Below are 19084 nucleotides of genomic sequence, written 5' to 3' on the forward strand. Positions count from 1 at the left end.
GAATGTTGGTGAAGATTTCCAGAGACTACATAGCATGTGGCAGCATCATGTCCCTGACGGCTCCGGGAACATCTGCTACATATTCTTGTATTGGAAACATTTTAAGTGACTACCATTATATATAACCCAGATAAAATAAAACTCTTTGGAGTCCTCTATAATTTTGAGGGTTAAGAGACCAAGAGTCCTGAGGACCACTAGGATAAAGAATGATGGCCAGGAAATCCTCTATTGTGAAAAGACATTGAATCAGGGACCTGAACGAAATGCACGAGGAAGCCATGCAGATCATGCGGGAACATGTGTGATGTGTGGCGAATCAAAAGCTGGTTCTTTAAACTCCTGTGTTCCCATTCACAAATTGTAGTGTTTTCTGAATTTTACTTTTAAAATTTATTTTCTTCAAAACTGACTTGTATTAATGTTTTACTTCTTTTCACAAGTATTGATAGTGAAAAATAGGAATATGTCAGATCCTTAGACTATTTATGAAGAAATATATAATGTTTTTCTTTTCCTGGTGCTACATTAATTTTTAATGACAAATAATCTAAAGACAAAACTTTGTAATAGTTGAGAATTGGAGTGAACAATGAAAATAACAGTATCATGTGCAATCTCATTCATGATAAAATTATTTTGGTATACATTCCAAGCTATGGTTATACATTTGAAAATTATTTTTATGATAAATGTCAGTTTGTTCATGTCTTCCATTTTACACCATTGTAAAGAAACTGAGTGACCTTGCAGCCATAGAAAAGAATGAGTTCCTGTCCTTTTTAGGGATGTGATAAAGCTGGCAAACATCATTCTCAGCAAACTTCTCACAGGAACAGAAAACCAAACACCGAATGTTCTCACGCATAAATAGGAGTTGAACAATGAGAACACATGGAGACAGGGAAGGGAACATCACACACTGGGGCCCATTGTAGGGTGGGAGGAAAGGGGATGGAGAACATTAGGACACATACCTAATGCGTGTAGGATTTAAAACCTAGATGATAGGTTGATGGATTCCAGAAACCACCATTGCACATGTAAACCTATGTAACAAATCTGTACATTCTACACATGTATCCCAGAATGTAAAGTAAAATAAAATTTTAAAAAAAGAAGTTGAGTGACTTGCTATGTAGTATGAACACTTGACCAATCCGAGATGTATCCATCCTCAGTAGTCAAACTTGGAAAAGCATACTAATTAAGCCAAGAACACTGGTTAAGCCTAACTCAGTTTAAAAACTAAATGGGTACTTCCGTATTCCTGGGACTGTTAACGTTTTAATTTTCATGTGAAGCATTACACATTGAAACCAACTGCCCAGATTAAATGGATATTCTGGAGACAGAGGCTTGGAAATGAAATTTAAAAACGTACCTGCCCATAGAACAAGCACATCAACTCTGAAGCTGTCTTGCATAACAAACCCCATGGGCTTATTCTCTCAGTTAATTTTTAGAATGGCTGATGCACTGAAGCACTGTATTCAAGGAAGCTCCTCAGAGAAACTCCTCCAAATGAGCTTTATAAGTTACTAATGAACATCAGGAGAAAACAACCACTTTGTCACCAGTAGCTACCTCTTATTCTAAGTAAATTTGTAAACTGGCAAGTTCTGCCAGAACCCATAAAGGAGAAAATGCTGCTACAAATGAAAAATGAAATCATTATTAGGGAAAGTTAAACAGAATATTTTTATTCTGCAGAGTCAAGTCTGACCAAAGTGCTTTGAACCTATTTAAAGCAGTTCAATAATTTTAGAAATAATAACAATTTTTCTCATTGATTTTGTAATTACCTGTAACCCTTCCGTACATAAATTCTACCATCTGTTTCCTTTATTCTTACTTAATATTTTCTATTAAAATATTTTCCCTTTATTTGATGTTGATCTAAGAATTCACTGTTACTTAAGTTAAAATGATACTTCTCCTTCAAATTGTTCTTAATCTTCCACAAAGATTTGGTAGCAAGAGGGTGGAAATGAATTATAATAGCCTGTTAGATATGGTATGATTATTTTTCATGAGCAACATAAAAACGTATTTTAAATCATTTTGAAATAATCCATTTAGCCTAAGAATAAATAAAGAATGTTTCTGCACTTTCTGACAATCAACAATTTAAACAAAGCATCCACTGTGAGGTGTCCAGTCTTCAACTTACCCATTTCATTGTATGTGTTTATTATTCTTTTGCTTAATCTGAATTAACAGCCTCACAAAACATTCTTTGAGTTCCTCTTCAAGCTATTGCTTAGTTCTATTCACTTTTCATCGAGTACATTTTTGTTAATGGCAAAATAATTCTTTGGAATTAAATTGATAAATTCTACCCCTTAGAGACCTTGTCTTCTTTTTGTAGCTTCGTCTTCTACTACTGATGACTTTGACAGCTATGCCACTATTTTACAGTTATATTTACATATAATCAAAATTTGATCTTGGAAATTATTTAGAACCCAAAAAGATTGTTTTTCAGATTCTGCTTGAACCAATATTAAAATCAAGCCCAGATTCCCTTCCTAGCTGTACAAATTCCCACCATCTCCTCAAACTCTATAACTGAAAAATGTATTTCTGGGCTCATTCGTCCCCATTCAGTCCCTAACACATGTGTCTTCTGCCGGTCCTTCCCTTAGGAATACAATAGGATAGGAGTTGCTGCTTTTCCATACTCATTTATTAAGTATTTGTCGCGTTCTTGGACTGATGCTCAACTGAAACAGACCAGAATTAGTGCCTCCCAATCAATCACCTCACACTGTAGACACAGATGTGCCCCTGGGTAAGCCAGTGCCATGCTGCCTCACGGATTGCTGGGAAGAACTTACTCTGTGCTCTGGGAAACTCCCACCCACCTAGTGCAGTGTGGGTGGCATTGTCCTTCCAGTGAATGGGTGAAGTGGTTGAGTCATTTTTGACTCTCCTTCACTTCGTGTTCCCTTAGTCACTAATTCTGATGAAGTTTTCTTTGAAAATATCTCTTAAATGTGCACCTTTCTCTCCATACCCAATGCTGCCCCTTCCCCCAGTGAAAATGTCCTCAATTACTGCCAGTTTCCTTTCCCTGCACTGGAAGAGACTCCTGGTCGCTATTCTCCCTGGCATCTCAATGATGTCCTGCTGCCATCACCTTACACGTCTAGAATCCCTGCTTTCATTCCTCCTTCCCAAGATCCTGTTGTTAACACTGTGCACATTTGTCTTAAATAATGAAAATTTCTCAGAGTCTGTTCTCTTCAGGGTTATAAGATAGCATGATGGGTGCAGGGTTCGTTTTCCCTGTGTGCAATCAGGCATCACCAGGGCAGGCTGCTTGGAGGAGGTGACATTTAAGTAGCACTTTAAGTTTGAGAATGAGTTTTGAGGTTGATGAAGAAAAGAATTTCAGGCTAAGGAAACAGAGAACTGTCTCTAAGTGCCAAAAGACTTTAATTTCTCATCTGTTTACTCTGACATTAGTTTTGTTGTTGTTTTATTGCATTCAGGCCATTTGAATGAGCTATGCCTTGTATGTCTTGTCTTGTTTGTAAGGTGAAAGCCGGCAGGTTGTTGAAAGAAAACATGAGTGATGTGTGGGACAGTCTTGCAATAAGGTTTTTAAGACCAAAAAAATCCCAGTGAAGGTTTTATTATTGTCCAACCTTGTGGATATGCAATTAGATAATCAGATAATAATAACAATAACTGATATTCCTGTAGCAGTTTAAATTTTTCCAAGCCTGTGCACTTCCATGATCTTATTAAATGTTCAAATTTGGAAAGATTCAAATTTGTAGAGACAAAATCATGAAATGCGGTTACGAATACACACTCTGAAGCCAAGCCCAGGCCCACCAGTAGCTGTGAGGTCTCAGTTAGCGGATCCCTCAGTTCCCTCAACATCAGTGGGAGTGGTTGTACCTTCCTCACTTAGATGTCATTAAAATTCAATGAGTTCGTAGATGGAAACTGCTCAGGACAGTCCTTGGAACTTCATAAGTACTCAGAAAAGGTTAACTGATCATTACTGTCACTGTCATTATCATATTTGTCATCATCATCTATGGTAGTATAAATATGAAGATGGGCTAGAGCCCAGGTCTGCTGACATCCAGTCTTCAATTTTTTTCAACACACATTCAGATACTCCATTAGTGTGGTTGTGACTCATAGAATAACTTGGAAATGCCACATTGTAGACCTATGTCTTCTTCTTTATTATTACAAAGTATATACTTCAATTGAAGATCTCCTGTATTCTAAGGCAGATGTTCAGCTAAAGCAGGAAAATATTAGCAATTCCACATAAAGTCTCTTCAAAACTGTGCAGACAGAACAAGTGCACATAATCATGGAAACTCTCAAATATTCAGCTAATCTGATCAGAAGCAGCTGGCTATTTTGTGTCTGTGTTATATAGTGTCTGTGTTGATATGACCTATAAGTGGGTCTGAATTTAATGCAGAAAATTAACATTTCAACCTCCACATCTTCCGAGATTGATTTTGTCCCACTCGCAGTGGACAGTGAGTTTCCTCTAACCAGCACCTGGAATCTGTAAGCAGCAGTTCACTGGAGAAGTACCAAAATCTGAGGCATGAAGATTTCTCCTGCAAATAAGTGGATTTCTGTAGACACAGGACTTTTTCAACCTTAAACTGCTGACATGTATATATGACTTAAAGAGACAGTGCTTTGATGTTAAACAACAACAACTTTTGGACTTGGAGACAGAAGATAAAGGTCCACGCCCCTTCTTCATGTTACCATGTGTGTGACACTGGCTGACAATGTAACTGCTCTCTGCCTCTGCTTGTACTTATAGGAAAAATGAAGATCACACAGTTTTTTTTCACAGGTTGCTGTGTAGTCTCTAATTCTTATACGTGAAAACATATTGAGACATTGGTGTTATACTCAAGATCCTTGCTTCATGTATCTTCCTAGGATTCATGGGATCAACTTTGTAGTTCCCTTGGAATTTCTTCTCTCTTTCCAGTTAAGACTAGTCGGTTTTGTTCAGAACAAAGACAGAAAACTGTCATAAGCATTATCAATTTATCAGGAAATGGTTTCACCTCCTCTTCCTGGCTCACAGGGTGATTCATTTTGAGAAAACCCTTGGGCTCAGTTCTGAAGACTGACCCATCATGGAGAAGGGACAGAATGGTCAAAGAAGCCACTGTGACCAGGTCAGTGTCTTGAAGGCCACCTGGAGCATGGCTTCTGCTTTCTGTGGCCAAGAAGGACATGATGATCCACTGCTGCTCACAGTTTAGATGTCGTCCGGAAATCATTTCATGAAAGACAATATCTTGTTTCCCTGGGCCCAGTCTCTTTCTCTTCCTCTACCATTTCTTCCCATATTACTCCCCATCCTTCAGCTCATATATTCCATAGGTTCAGGACTGCAGCCTAGTTTTACCTCTAGCCCAAGGAAGGCTTGATAAAAAGTCAAAAGTTCTGGCCAAAAAAAAATCATAATTTAAAGCCTAAAGCTATAAATGCTGTTTAAATCCTTGGCAAATTTGTATTTTCTGCCTCAATGCACAGTACTATTAACAAAGCTAATCGAAAGTTAGTTACATGCAAATTGTGCTTTCGTTATAAAGTAATTAAGAATTGTCCTAAAATTTTAACCTGTTTCATATATTCATATGTCTATGCTCTCTAAAATGTGAATGCCTAAATGACACTGACTTAAAACCTAGTGAGCAATGGAAAAGGATCATTCTAAAATGCCTGCATGGTTTTGGCTATTGTCCTGACAGTTCTGTCTTTGCCAGGTGATATGTCAGTGTTGTAACATTCTGATACATTGCTCATTGTTGCAATTATTTTGTCAGAGTACATCTAGGTTTCAGTGCTTGATAAGTATGAATAATGTGATTGAAAATCTTTAGTTTTCATTGAGTACTGATCAAATACACAACTAATTCTATTAAAGATGAACAGATTTCATTATTCTATCATATATATTCTGGGAGCAAGTAAACCATATTTTTAATTGAAATTCTTTTGAAAAGGGACTTTACATTGTCATTAGAAGATCCTGTACAGACAGCATTTGTAAGTTTCTGGAGATGATCGTTTGAGTGTATTCAGAATATACAAAGTTTTTTAACTTGCTAACTATATACTTAAAAAAGTTCATCAAAGCAATTCCCACAATCTATTTTAAGGACAAATAATGAGGATATGCAACTATCTGTTTTAAGATAATGCCAAATGACTTACATGAAATTAAAGATTTTATGTTTATTTTATTTACATCATTCTGTTGATATTTCCAAACGTCTGTACACTGTCATTGTATCTGCTTTAGCCTTCCTTGCCCTTGAGATGCATTACTATCTCAAGGTGGGAGGGGAGTGTGGCCAGTGCAAGCCATTGTGCCCAGGTAGACTGTACAAAAAAGAAAGAGCTAAGAAAGGCTTTGTGGGTAGCCCTCTGGCCTGCCCACCATGGCGACCACCCAACCGAAAGGGCCTTTGCTTTTCTGCCATAGCTCACTCCTACCATTCAGCTGTGACCTTCCGGAGGGACCACAGGTAAATCCCTTAGCCACAGTTGTCACTGTCTTCCCAGTGCCCACCTTCTTCTCCTCCACTTTACTGACAGTCTCCTGGCAGCTTCCATAGCATAATGGAGACAATATGTTACTGACACCCAGAATAAAACTCTAAATGCATCTCCCCTCAGAGACTTCCTTATATTCAGTGATTAGTCCTATAATACCATCAGGATGGAATAAATGATTTTTTTTCCATGCTATTGGAAACTTTACCGTCTGGTACATACTGTTTTCTCAGGACTGGGTTTCCTAAATTAAAAGTAAAGAGGCTGGACATGGTGGCTCACACCTGTAATCCCAGAACTTTGGGATGCTGAGGCAGGCAGATCACGAGGTCAGGGGTTTGAGACCAGCCTGGCCAACATGATGAAGCCCTGTCTCTACTAAAAATACAAAAATTAGCTGGACATGGTGGTGCACGCCTATAGTCTCAGCTACTCGGGGGGCTGAGGCAGGAGAATCACTTGAACCCTGGAGGCAGAGGCTGCAGTGAGCCTAGACTGTGCCATTGCACTCTAGCCTGGGTGACAGAGCAAGACTCGATCAAACACAAAAAAAGTAAAGGGATTGTGACCATCCTTTTGTTATGCCCTTTATGATTAACTTGTGGCTGGATGAAAACACTTTTATTTCCTTGCTTACCTTTTTTTCCAGAAACTGCATAGATTCCAAAATAATTGTACTAGCTAATTGGCATATTATTCAATATGAAATATTGATGAAAATTTATCTTCACGTTGTTTCAAATACTGATGAAAAAAATATCTTCATGTTGTTTCAGATTTCCATCAGAAAATTAGAGGGAATGGGGAGCTTTAAGTGCCAAAGATTTTATGAACCAATGTTACTTAAAAGAGGATTCATTATTTTTATGCACAGGTGATCCATGTCATGTTACCTCTAGTGTCTCATTTGAAATATAAAGTCATGTTCCATTCTTAAAAATAAAAAATAAGGAACTTGAAATTTGGTCATACTTATGAGAAGGGATACTATTGTCTAAAACAGCCAAAGAGGAGGATCCAGAATGATTTCATGATTATGCTGCAGTCTGTGTGTATACTATTACACTCCATTGAAACGTGACTTTGTTCTATGGTGCAAAGAGACGGGGTAAACTTGTATTGCTAAGTTCTTGCCACTAACACACTCTTCTTGTCTGAGTCCCCTCTCAAACACACACAATGGGAAAGTAGCAAGCACATTCAGGCTCCTCCATACTTACTTGATCCCCAAAGAGAGTATTCAATTCTATCAAATAAAATGTGTTTTTTTAAAAAAATGGGAAAATGTTTGCAAGGATCTCATCTAAATAGAATATAAGAAAACAAAACAGAATTTCATATGCAGCATATAATTAAATAAGACTAGAACCTGATTCTTCATCCCTTATAATATCAGCTACATTCGTGGTACCAATTAAATGCTGTGTCTTGTCTTTGTTCTCCTACTGTGCATTGCTGTGTTGGTGAAGGTAACTAGTCATTGGAGATTATGTGAGACGACAGTTAATTCCACACTGTACAAAGAGCTATTAATATTTTAAACACTGTCTGCCCTTCAGGCACTGAGGTATTACATCACTATTTATACAATAGAATTTGTTGGTGATTGGAAGGTTTTGATTGTTTTAGCATCTCGATCATTAAGTAGGAATATAATTATGTTACCAAAATTAACAGGTACCAAAAAGTAGACTTTTACATTATTTCATGTTTCTGATATTGTCTGATCCCAAAATAACTACTTGATTAACTAATTTGTCTCATAAGAAATGTCTCTATGTAGGTCAGGATGAGATCATTTGAAAAATCCACTCCTTTGAGAACTTTTAAACCACCAGCACCAAAAAAAAAAACCTCATTTGAGAGCTGGAGTCGAATTATATGGTCATTTTAGTTCTCAGAATTTTAAGCGTGGATGGCTGGAATCATGTGCATGTGATAATTCTAGGCTACTCTCAATAAATAATACATGTCATTTCTGCTTCACTGAGACTGTCACTGACTGCTCTAAATGACTTTCAATGCAGGGCCCAGCCTGCTCTCCCAGAGTGCACTTCAGCTCAATTCCAAACCTGAAGGGTCTTTCCAGTATCCGGCCAGCTACCATAGCAACCAGACCCTGGCCTTGGGGGAAACCACCCCTTCACAGCTCCCGGCCCGAGGCACACAAGCCCGAGCTGCGGGCCAGAGCTTCAGCCAGGTAGGTACCCAGTGCTGTGTGGTATCAGTGGACTCCAAGGGGACAGGTGGGGAACGGGCATGCAGGGGATGTGAGATCCAGCCTGCATTTTCATAGGTGTGTCCCTCAACTTGAGGGAAGATGCCCTTTGGTGCTGTGAACGAAGGAAGGAAATAATAAAACATGATTATGGAGTCATGCTAAATTCTAAACATTTCCTTTAGAAATACCTGTGTGTTGTTCATGCTATACCTGTCTTGTATATGTTTCCCTGTGTGACTATGTCAATGTGAGTCTAGTTACTCTTTCTGGGTCTATATGTGATATAAATATGACACACATTCTGAGTTTGTGAGTGTACTCAGAAAAAATACTGAGTATTTTGTCTCCTAAAAAAAGCATGGGATTGTTCTTTGGGGTTTTTGATTTTAATATTAAGAAACATACTATAAGTGTGTAATCAGGTAAACAGAACTGTTTGGAAAATAATTGTGATGAGTTTAGGTACAGTGACATTTTGTGAGGTCTGATTTTTAAATGTGCCTTCTATTGTTTATTTAAGGCATATGCTTGATCGTATAGTTTCACTGCACAAACACATTAGCTGCAGTTAAAACCAACTCTGTAAAAAGAAGCAGCTACCAATCTGGAAGTGATTTTTTTTTTCAAGAAAGATGTAAATGTTATTATACATAAAGGGAGGAGAGAGGGCATGCATATATTTTGGCTTTTATAATTTTGAGATACAAGACATATTGGATCATCCCACCAGAGTTAATTTATTGGAAGGCTGTCTTGTTTTAAGCTTATTTTCAGCAACATGAGCCCTTTTAACCTCTGTGCTTTTGTTTCTGGAATGAAGAGCTGCGAGCCCCACACCACGTTTTCAGCTGACAAAGTTAGTTTCAGCCCTTATGCACTTACTGAATGCTGTCTCTTCCAGGAATCCTTGCTCTGAAATGTTCACTATGCACCACTGCCTCTGTAACCCCTGAGCCCATCTCTTTCACCAATGTATTGATGTTATCCATCCATGCATCTCTCTAACTAAACTGAAAGCTACTTGAGGGCAGGGCTTTTTTCATCTTCATATCAGTAGTGCCTGGCAGGCCACATGTCCCCAAGAAATGAATGCAGAGGTGAGAGGCAAAGAGGGTTAAAACAGCCTGGTATGTTACGGGCACTACTGTGTGCCCATTTATGTGACATTAACATTATTGAAGCAGGAACTGAAAGTTTATTTGGATTTCCACTACTAAAGTTAAATGACTATGCCAGAAACCATTTTGAAAATGCAATTACCTTCTTCCAGCAACATCCTTGTTCATCAGTGGCTTTGCGAGTTTTGCCTTCTCACAATGCTGAATGATAGGGATATGGGTAAGAGGAACTGATCAAACATTTCACTGAGATGAAGGGCCTGTCCCTCCACCCATATTCCACTTTGCTTTAAAGTTTAATCAGAAAGGGTTACTAAGTTATAAAATCATCAAAGCTCTATATTTGAAGTCATCAGAGTTATAGTTTGAAGACGTCGATAAATGTCAATGTTCAAAGATACAACTTAAGCTTGGGGAAAGGTTACTGGTAAACTCACTTACCTGGTAGTGGGTAGGATGCACAGGTCTGAATATTCAAACCAGGACTTGAAATGTTCTAATTCGCTCTGCTAACAGAAGGGAAGCCATTGTGGAATATCTGAACTCTCATTTATTTAGCTCAGTGGTAGATACTGGTACCATGATTTACTTCAGCCGTGTGCTGAAGTATGAAAGCCATGCTTATTGAATATTCTGTAGGGCCTGTGGCTTCAATGTAATGTCAGAGAAACGTTCAACAAATAAGCCAGCATTTTCACTCTGCTTTTAGTGCTATACCCTTGAGAGAATGGAGGCCGCATTCCATTCCAATAATAACACTATTGTTCACATCCCTCTATTTGAATGGTTTTTCAAAGTGTGTGATTCCTTCTTTTCAAAAGTCTTATCTGTGTTAAATCTTATTCCTTCAAGGCTAGGTTAATTTTTAGAATATCCTGTAATCATAAATTGCTACGAGGGCTAATGCAATTCAAATTCTGGCTAATGATGTCAGGCCAAGCAAGTATGGTCAGTAATCAATCAATACAAAAATCTTCAATTTTTTTGTCTAAAAAACTGTAATTCTAAGGTAAAGCAACGATTTTTTTTAATCTGGTTCATAAATTTAAATGCAATTTCAAAGGAGTATTATAAATGCTCAGAGATTCTAATTTCAGTATTTAAAAATATGTATTGAGCATAATAAATGCTTATTCAGTGATCATCACCGGGATTTACCACAGGCCCTGATTATATGTGTGTAACCTGCATTCCCCAACTTATCAGCCCAAAAGTCAAACTGTAAGTCACCCAAATTGCCAAAATATTTGTTCTCTGATGCTACTCCAACTAAAATCCTTAAAAATCATTCTTCTGAGACTTAGGATGAGTTCATGGAGCTGGTCCAGAGGACAGAAAGTGGACTATCCTTCTTATCAGATCCCAATGCCATCCTAGAAAGTGATCTGAGCAGATTTATAGATATCCTTTCCACACTGCCAGGACTCTGCTCAGCTGTGCTGCCAGTTCCCACCCCAGCCTCTAAACAAGTTGTATAGGTCACTCCTCCACAGCCCCTGCTTCCTCCAGGTCAACCTTCATCTTGGTGTGTCTAGGTTGTGATGCATTCAAGATGTTTATCATGTGCCAATTGATGCCATGAGCCTTTATGCTTGGGATGGAGAAGTGAAGAAGAGAGACATGATCCCAGTCCTTAAGGAACTTCTATTGTAGCAGCAGGGATGGAAATGCAGAAAACCAACACAGCAAATGAGTAAATTGCACAGTACAGCAGGAAGTGATGGTTTCTATGGGAAGGAAATGGATACAGAATAGGGTAAGCAAGATCCAAAGTGCACGGGAGAGTGCAGCATGAATGGGACCTCGAGGAGACTTTTGGGCAAATACATGGAGAAGAGGAAGGAAGCTATATGGCTCCCTCTGCACAGTAAATGCAGTGGCCCCTGGATGGGGCAGCCCATATGCTGATGGAGCAGCAAGGATGCCAGGGTGGCTACAGTGGGCTGCGGAAGTTGTGAGGTGATGGGAAACCAGCTGGGTCATTGGTAGGATCCCGTCTTTTACAGGGAGTGAAGTAAGGAGCCAGGAGAAAATTTCAAGCAGAGGAACAACATGACCTACCTTATGTGTTACGAGCATCATCTGTCATATAGTAAGTGATATCCTACAGCTAGTTGCACCTAAGTCTGTCTCTTCCTATTAGATTGCCCTGCTGCAAGAGTGAGAACAGTGCAAGACTTACCTCCATTTCCCTCGTAATTGACCCAGGGCTTACCAGATATCCATCAAGTTCCACCAACGTCAGCCTGATGTTTTATAATTATTCTATACAGGTTTGTGGATGAGTTAGAAGATAAAGAGATTGGCTTTCCTCCAGGTTTTTCCTGCTTCCACTTACATAAAATTTCCATTGGATTATATGAAATGCTAAATATAAAGCTTCTGGAAAAGATGATCCAAAAACCAACTCTAAATATGTTGGTTTTGCCCATGTCCAAACATAAAATGTCTCACCAAGCATTTTGTCCCTCAAACAAAAAAAAAAGAAACTACGCAAGAAATATGAAAATATACATCTGTAGACAGAGCACTGGCAAAGGAGTACACGAGCCTAAAGACTTAAAAATCTTCACATATTCTCTGGTAGAATTGAACAGTGCCCACAATTGCAATCTTAGGGAAATGACCTATTTGGTGTAAGAAATTAAGAATTGTATGATAGTTCTCTAAAATAAAACTGAACAGTGGTAGGTATTCTAGAAAAGCGATACACTTTGAGAAACAAAATTTCCTTTTCTTTTCGATCTGGCTTATCTATTTAATGTTGTGCTGACTTTTATGTCTTAAAAGTCCTCATTAATGCTATATCATGATCATAAATACACCATCTGCTCACTTCTTTCAGAGGGAAATGTGTTCATTGTGTTTAGAACATTGCTTATTGGTGCACACTCATGTCAGGTGGATGTGAAGGCCAAAGGGGTGGGGAAGTTGAAGGCAGAATAAGGTTCCCTGTAAACACCTATGTCCTGAGTGTTGAATAAAAAGGGCGGTTGGCTGGGCACAGTGGAGCACGCCTATAATCTCAGCACCTTGGGAGGCCGAGGCAGGTGGATCACGTGGTCAGGAGTTTGAGACCATCCTGGCTAACACAAGGAAAGCCCGTCTCTACTAAAAATACAAAAAATTAGCTGAATGTGGCGGCATGTGTCTGTAATCCCGGCTACTCAGGAGGCTGAGGCAGGAGAATCAACTGGACGCGGGAGGTGGAGGTTGCAGTGAGCCGAGATCACGCCACTGCACTCCAGCCTGGGTGACAGAGCAAGACTCTGTCAGAAAAAAAAAAAAAAAAAAGGTGGTAAAGACAGCCAATATTACTTCATTCCTGTCTGCTTAATTAGGAAAGAAGTTCTTGGTAGGTAAAACTTGCAGAGAAAAGTCACCAATAATTTTGGAAAACATAAAAATTGCAGAGATTTTTTAGATGTAAATATATACATTATGCAACATTTAGAAGAGAATTCATATTGTTTCACATATTTCCCTTGGCATATTTGCAGACAAGTGGCACAGTATTTGTTTCTAAGATGGTTTCAGGATGACTATCTATTGTGAATCCCCATTCCTTGCTTTGCTTTAAAGTCTTTTCTCTCTATTTTCTCTTTCCAGGATAAGTGTATTTAGTTTGGCTTCAATAACGGAAAGCTTTCTCATTGCAGGGATGGTGTGTGTGTGTTTTGATAAAACATTTTCTCTTCCAAGCATATATTTGGGCCATTACGGTTATATTAAATGAGCCTTTTGCTGAAATAAAGTTCTGTGTAGCATATTTTGCCAGTGCTCATGTAGGTTTTAAGAAAGAGTTGCCATCAAAAAATCTCTCATGACCTATTCTTTAAGATAAATTCATAGGATACTTATGTTGTTGTTTTATTTCTTTCTTCTCTATTTTCCTTCCACTGGTAGACCACAGAAATGGCCATATGAACATATGAAATGCTTTTCAGAGCATTTACTGATAATGATCCTAATCAACTTTCATTAAAGAGGGGTCAAAGTGTTGGAAAAATCAGTACCCAAGGATGCAAAAATCAACATCACCATGTGTGCCCTTCTGACTTAGAGACCTGAGGAAGTGAATCCATTGCCACCTCCTCCTAACGGCAGTGGCAGAGATAAAATCGTTTGCAAAATTTCCCTCTCTTGCTTTCTCTCTTGTTCTTTCTCTCCCCCACTATCAGAATTTTGAGACCTTTGGGCAGAGAGAAATTAGTGAGGGTGGTTTCTCTTATTATTTCCAGGGATATCGTTGCTGTTATGGGTCTCTTGACTGGGATGTTCCCATCTGAGGAAAGGACTTTCTTCCAAGTACCTTGGTTTTTCAGTTACTTAAGTTCGGGCTGTTCTGGACGCCACCTTTCAGCGTCTGTGGGACATCACCACCAACAGTAGTGATCAAACACAGCCCTTCCTTCCTTACCAACAGTAGTGATCACAGTGGTGATGACTTCAGGGAAGGTGTATAAACTGCACATAGGGGCTTATGTCACATATTAGCTTTTACCAAAAGCTTTTAGCAAAACCAGCACCCCTCAAGAGAATCATTAAACAAGGTCCTGGATGATTTCATTTAGCTATTTCCAAAATCAAACTTTTATCACAGTCCCAAGACTTTCTTCCTTTGGAATTAAAGAATGGTGTTCCTTTTTGGAAGACGGTTTGAAAAGAAAATTTTTCAGCATTTTGTGAGCAGGGGTGGGCATGCTCAGGCAAATTCATTACATTCCAGAGAGTAAGTGCAAGGCGCACAAGTTACTTGGGGATGTAACTTTGTTCTAATTGCACTATATTTTGGGAGCATTTCATACAGTACTAAATACAGTTGTTTGCATTTTGGAGTTGGTGATTTCTTCATGTTTCAAAGCTGTGAGAGTAAATGGCCTTGACTGTCTTTGTGCACAAGCCCAAAGCTCTAGACAAAGTTACACTGGGAAAGTGCAGGAATTTCTCAAAACAGTTAATCAGCAGCACAGAGCTGGTATGACCCAGTTACACTACCAGAGTGCTCTCAGTAGAAAGATGACTTCTTTGAAGATGTCATCTTTCAACCATGCCCTGTTTTTTATTATGCAGGATTGATCCAGCCTTTCTTAACATGGAAGGAGTACATTTTGTCATTGCTTTTACTTTCTCGTGGCCGTATCACAACTTAAACCGCTCTGCATTGAGACAGCTTCCTCACACATGAGCTCCAATTTCTTCCTCCCCCAGTCTGTGGCCACATTCATGTGTTTTTGACTCCTCTGTGGCCCTGGCCCCGTGGCCTGTGGCTTCCTTTGAATGTGCTCCCCAGATGCACCTGTCATAACCCTGTGCTTGCACGCGGGTACTGCTCCCTGCGGTGACCTTAGGTGCCACCGACCAACATTATCCGGGAAAGGAAGACATCATTAGTAACTAGATTTGCCAGTCTGGTTGTAATCCCAGGAAAATGGAAAGAGTTGAATACAGTGGGTGCGGGTGCAGACTGCTGATCCCATTAAGCTGGACTCAGGGAAGCCACAAAACAGGGGCTCCAGCTCTCCATTCCTGACATTGTTGGCCTGGCTGCCCAGCATCCTGGGCAAATATGCCTCCTGTCCCAGAACTGGGGGCCTTGCTGACAATTTAGGGAAATTTGGCAGGTCTAAATGCATCTTCACAGGACTGCTCATAAATCATGGGCCTGCTTATAAAATGTGCTTTTGCTCAGTGACAGGGCTTACTCATGATTGGAAGTCAAGATTCCTCAGAGATTACAGGCTGTCAAGTCTCTTGTTAACTGGATAGAACCCTTGGGGGGATTTGTTTTGTTTTGTTTGCACTGCTAGATCCCCAAAGAATGAGGATTAGATAAATTTTCAAGCTCTGAGAATTGCCCCCTTATGATTCCTCTGCCATTCCTACCCCCTTCATAGAAGATTCAGCATGAAAAAATCTGGAAGCAAATGTGCTCAGCACTGAGACCAGTGCCACTCTCTTGTTGAAGAGTGCCATATTCTCAGGGGCTCCTACTTCCCCAAGAACAATGTCATAATTGTGAGCTACATAGTATTCTGCACAAACAAAAATATACTGATAGATCTCCAAAATCACATCAAAGTAAAATACTCCATATAAGGGAAGTATTGAGAACTCTTCAAAAACAAACTCCTCATTTGTACATGGCACAGACAGGTCAAGCATCCCTGTTTAAATGCAGGGGACCAGCAGTGTTTTGGATTTCAGGTTTTTGGGGGGAGATTTTAGAATACTTGCATATACATAATAAGATATATTGGGGATGAACCCCCCCAAGTCTAAAGACAAAATTCATTTGTATTTCATATATATCTTACTGCCTGAAGGTAAGTTTATACAACATTTTAAATAATATAGATGAAACAAAGTTTATATTACCTTAAACCCACAGAAAGCAAAGGTGTAGAATTTTCTACTGTGACATTCACATCAGTGCTCAAAATGTTTTGGATTTTTGGATTTCAGATTTTGGATTTTCAGAGTAGGGATGCCCAGCCTGTAGTAGGCGCTTTTAATGGTTTATTGAGTCAGTGAGTAAATTACTGCATCGAACTGGAGTACTGTTAATCAATGGCTGTTAGAATAATGTATGTATTCCCTAACTTCCCATTTCAATATTTTTTCTACTACACTTCGTAAATACATCCTCCCCTTAAGCAGTTCTATAGAATAGGTATAAATGCATCTACAATTACACAAGAGGACTCAATATACCACTAAGTATATACACATATACAATATAATGTAAAAAGTGTGACCTTGAATATATCCTAAACCTGACTCATCTGAAACATATGTATACAGATGAAACAATTTGGAATAGCTTTGATGAGTTAGTGTTCCATATTTTTCTTGAAAATTTTCCATAAGGGAAGCAGGAACTGCACTATATTGAAGGTGCGCCATACTCTGCCTGTTAAAACTATTTAGTCAGAACATCTCCTTGATGGAGTTGCTTATCTGTGAACATCCTGCTTCCTTATTCATTTCTCATAGATGGGTTTCTTATTTTGAAGGGGTGAGAAAGACAAAGTATCCCTCTGGGCTGAGACTGATCCAAACGGCTGAGAATGAAGACCGAGTCAAGAATTGTCTCTGCCAACAGCCTAGATTGGTGACCAAGGTTAGGGCTTAATCTATTCCAAGTATTTCTAACTTTGTTATATCATTTTTTATTTTCAGAGCCACACATCAATAAAAAAATATTTCAGCCGTCCTTGCATGCACACACACATTTCCAAATATCCCCAGAGAAGCAGTGTGTAGTAGTCTTCAGTTTACACACACACACACAAAAAATGAAACTTTACTTGAATTCTAACTTTAAAATTAGATTTGCAGTTTTAGAGTGCTAACATACTTTTAAGGTAGAATTGAACTTTCTGACACTAAAGTGAGTACAATTCTATATGTGTTGAAATGTGTTTCTACTATTTCTAATGAAATGATGGGTAGTAATAAACTATCCTATGATTGTGCAGCAGGCTTGAATGGCAGCCTCAGGTATCCCTAACTGGCTAAGAGTTACTAAATCAAATTAGGTAATGGAAGAAAATGTAAGCACAAAAGTAGAAAGAGGCTCCCCAAATTTTGTTTTTATTCAAATGATGCTACAAAACAAATTTCTCTATTTAGCCAAAGCATAGTTCTTAGGCATTTTTACTCTATAAGCCATTGGAATGGAATATATCACCCCTGGATTATTTATTAGACAACTGTGCTGTCCAAGAAGGTGGCCACTAGTCGCATGTGGCTGTTTAAATTAATTAAAATGACATGTGTACTAAAGTTCCTCAGCTGATTAGCCACATTTCAAGCTGTCAGTTGGCCCATATGTTCAGTGGTGCCATATTGACCAGTACAGATTTAGAACATTCTCTACAGTGTAGAAAGCACTGCTGGTAACTCACCAATGTAGCTGGTGCTCCTGAGAACACTCTCTAGTTGATGGTGACTTTTTACACAAATGGATTCAGGAGGTCTTTTTGGAATTGCATTTTAGTACATAGTGGACAATACCACTTAACTATCTTAAACAGTATATAACATTTTATTTTTATTTTTCTCATACCAAAATGATTTGCACAATTTCACAAGATCCTGTAATATCTAAAAGACTTTCTAATTGGTTGCTGTAGCTTGTCAAAATGTCTGCAGCTCATGCGGCAGTTCTCGAAACTTCTACAGATTTGGGATCCATTTAGAAAACGTAGGAGACAGTCATATTGAGCACTTAGTACTCCTGACACTAGATGTGCTGACAGGTGACAAGAAAAAGAAAATATTTGTAAAAAGTATTAGGATTTTCACAGGATACATGTTGTTCTAATATTTAGATATTTAATGAATATGACTTAATATTATTCTCATTTACATTTGTATGCTTTAGTTAATACTTATTAAAATTATGCTGTTTGTTAATGGGATCATTAGTGTACTCTAAGGTTGTTTTATTAATATGGCATATCCAAGATATAACAAAATTGTTTTGTTTTGTTGTAAACATGGAGCAGAGAGTGCTCCTGAGACCTTAGAGAAAGGGTTCTTTTTTCTCATTTTGTTCCTGTGTGAAGGGTTTTCAGAAATTTTTGTCAGACGCTTTTCCATCACTTGCCAGCTGTGTTCTGCATGGCTGAGTGTTACTCAGGCCCCAGTTGATAGGGAACCCCAGGAGAGCTTCAGAAGAAAAATGTCTGCAGCTTAGCAGTAATTCTCAGAGCAGCAGCATCTGCCTGCTCTAGGAGATTGTTAGAAATGCAGACTCTGGGGCCCACTCCAGACCCTCCAAATCCAAGTGTCTTCTAGAGCAGTGTTGGCAAACTTTGACCAGCACTGTAATCACCAGGGGGAGTGCTTGTTAAAATCCGGATCCCTCGGCCCCTCCCCCAGAGTTAAGGTGGGGTATGATTCTGATTTCTCTGACTCATCTAGAATGTTTTTTAATACTGAAAAGACATTCCACACTGATGCTGCAGCTGCAGGAACAGGGGCCTCCCTTTGAAAACCACTGGTCTAGGGGCAGCTGGGACTCATGTTTGGTTGCAAGTTGAAATCACCTGCTGAGCTTTCCAAAAACACCTGATAGATGGGTCTCACCTTCAGGGATACTGAATTAAATAGCAATGTTAAGCCATGAGTATGGAGATTCTTTTTTTTTTTTTTTTTAAAAAAAAAA

General features: G+C 38.9%; 1 protein-coding gene across 13 annotated transcripts in view; it reads left to right on the plus strand.

The window, feature by feature from the left end:
* Window positions 1-19084, plus strand: part of CTNND2 (catenin delta 2) — a 944995-nt gene that overhangs the window by 505478 nt on the left and 420433 nt on the right. For 7 of the 13 annotated variants that reach the window (XM_032278818.1, XM_032278821.1, XM_032278819.1 and 4 more), the window contains one exon: window positions 8598-8770. The exons of the other annotated variants lie outside the window; for them this stretch is intronic. In XM_032278818.1, coding sequence (XP_032134709.1) covers window positions 8598-8770 — 173 coding nt within the window. The remainder of the gene's footprint in view (window positions 1-8597; window positions 8771-19084) is intronic. 13 annotated transcript variants of the gene reach the window in all.

This window comes from Sapajus apella, unplaced genomic scaffold, assembly GCF_009761245.1.
Source record: "Sapajus apella isolate SASKATOON/1434 unplaced genomic scaffold, GSC_monkey_1.0 scaffold11, whole genome shotgun sequence".
NCBI classification, from domain to species: Eukaryota; Metazoa; Chordata; class Mammalia; order Primates; family Cebidae; genus Sapajus; species Sapajus apella.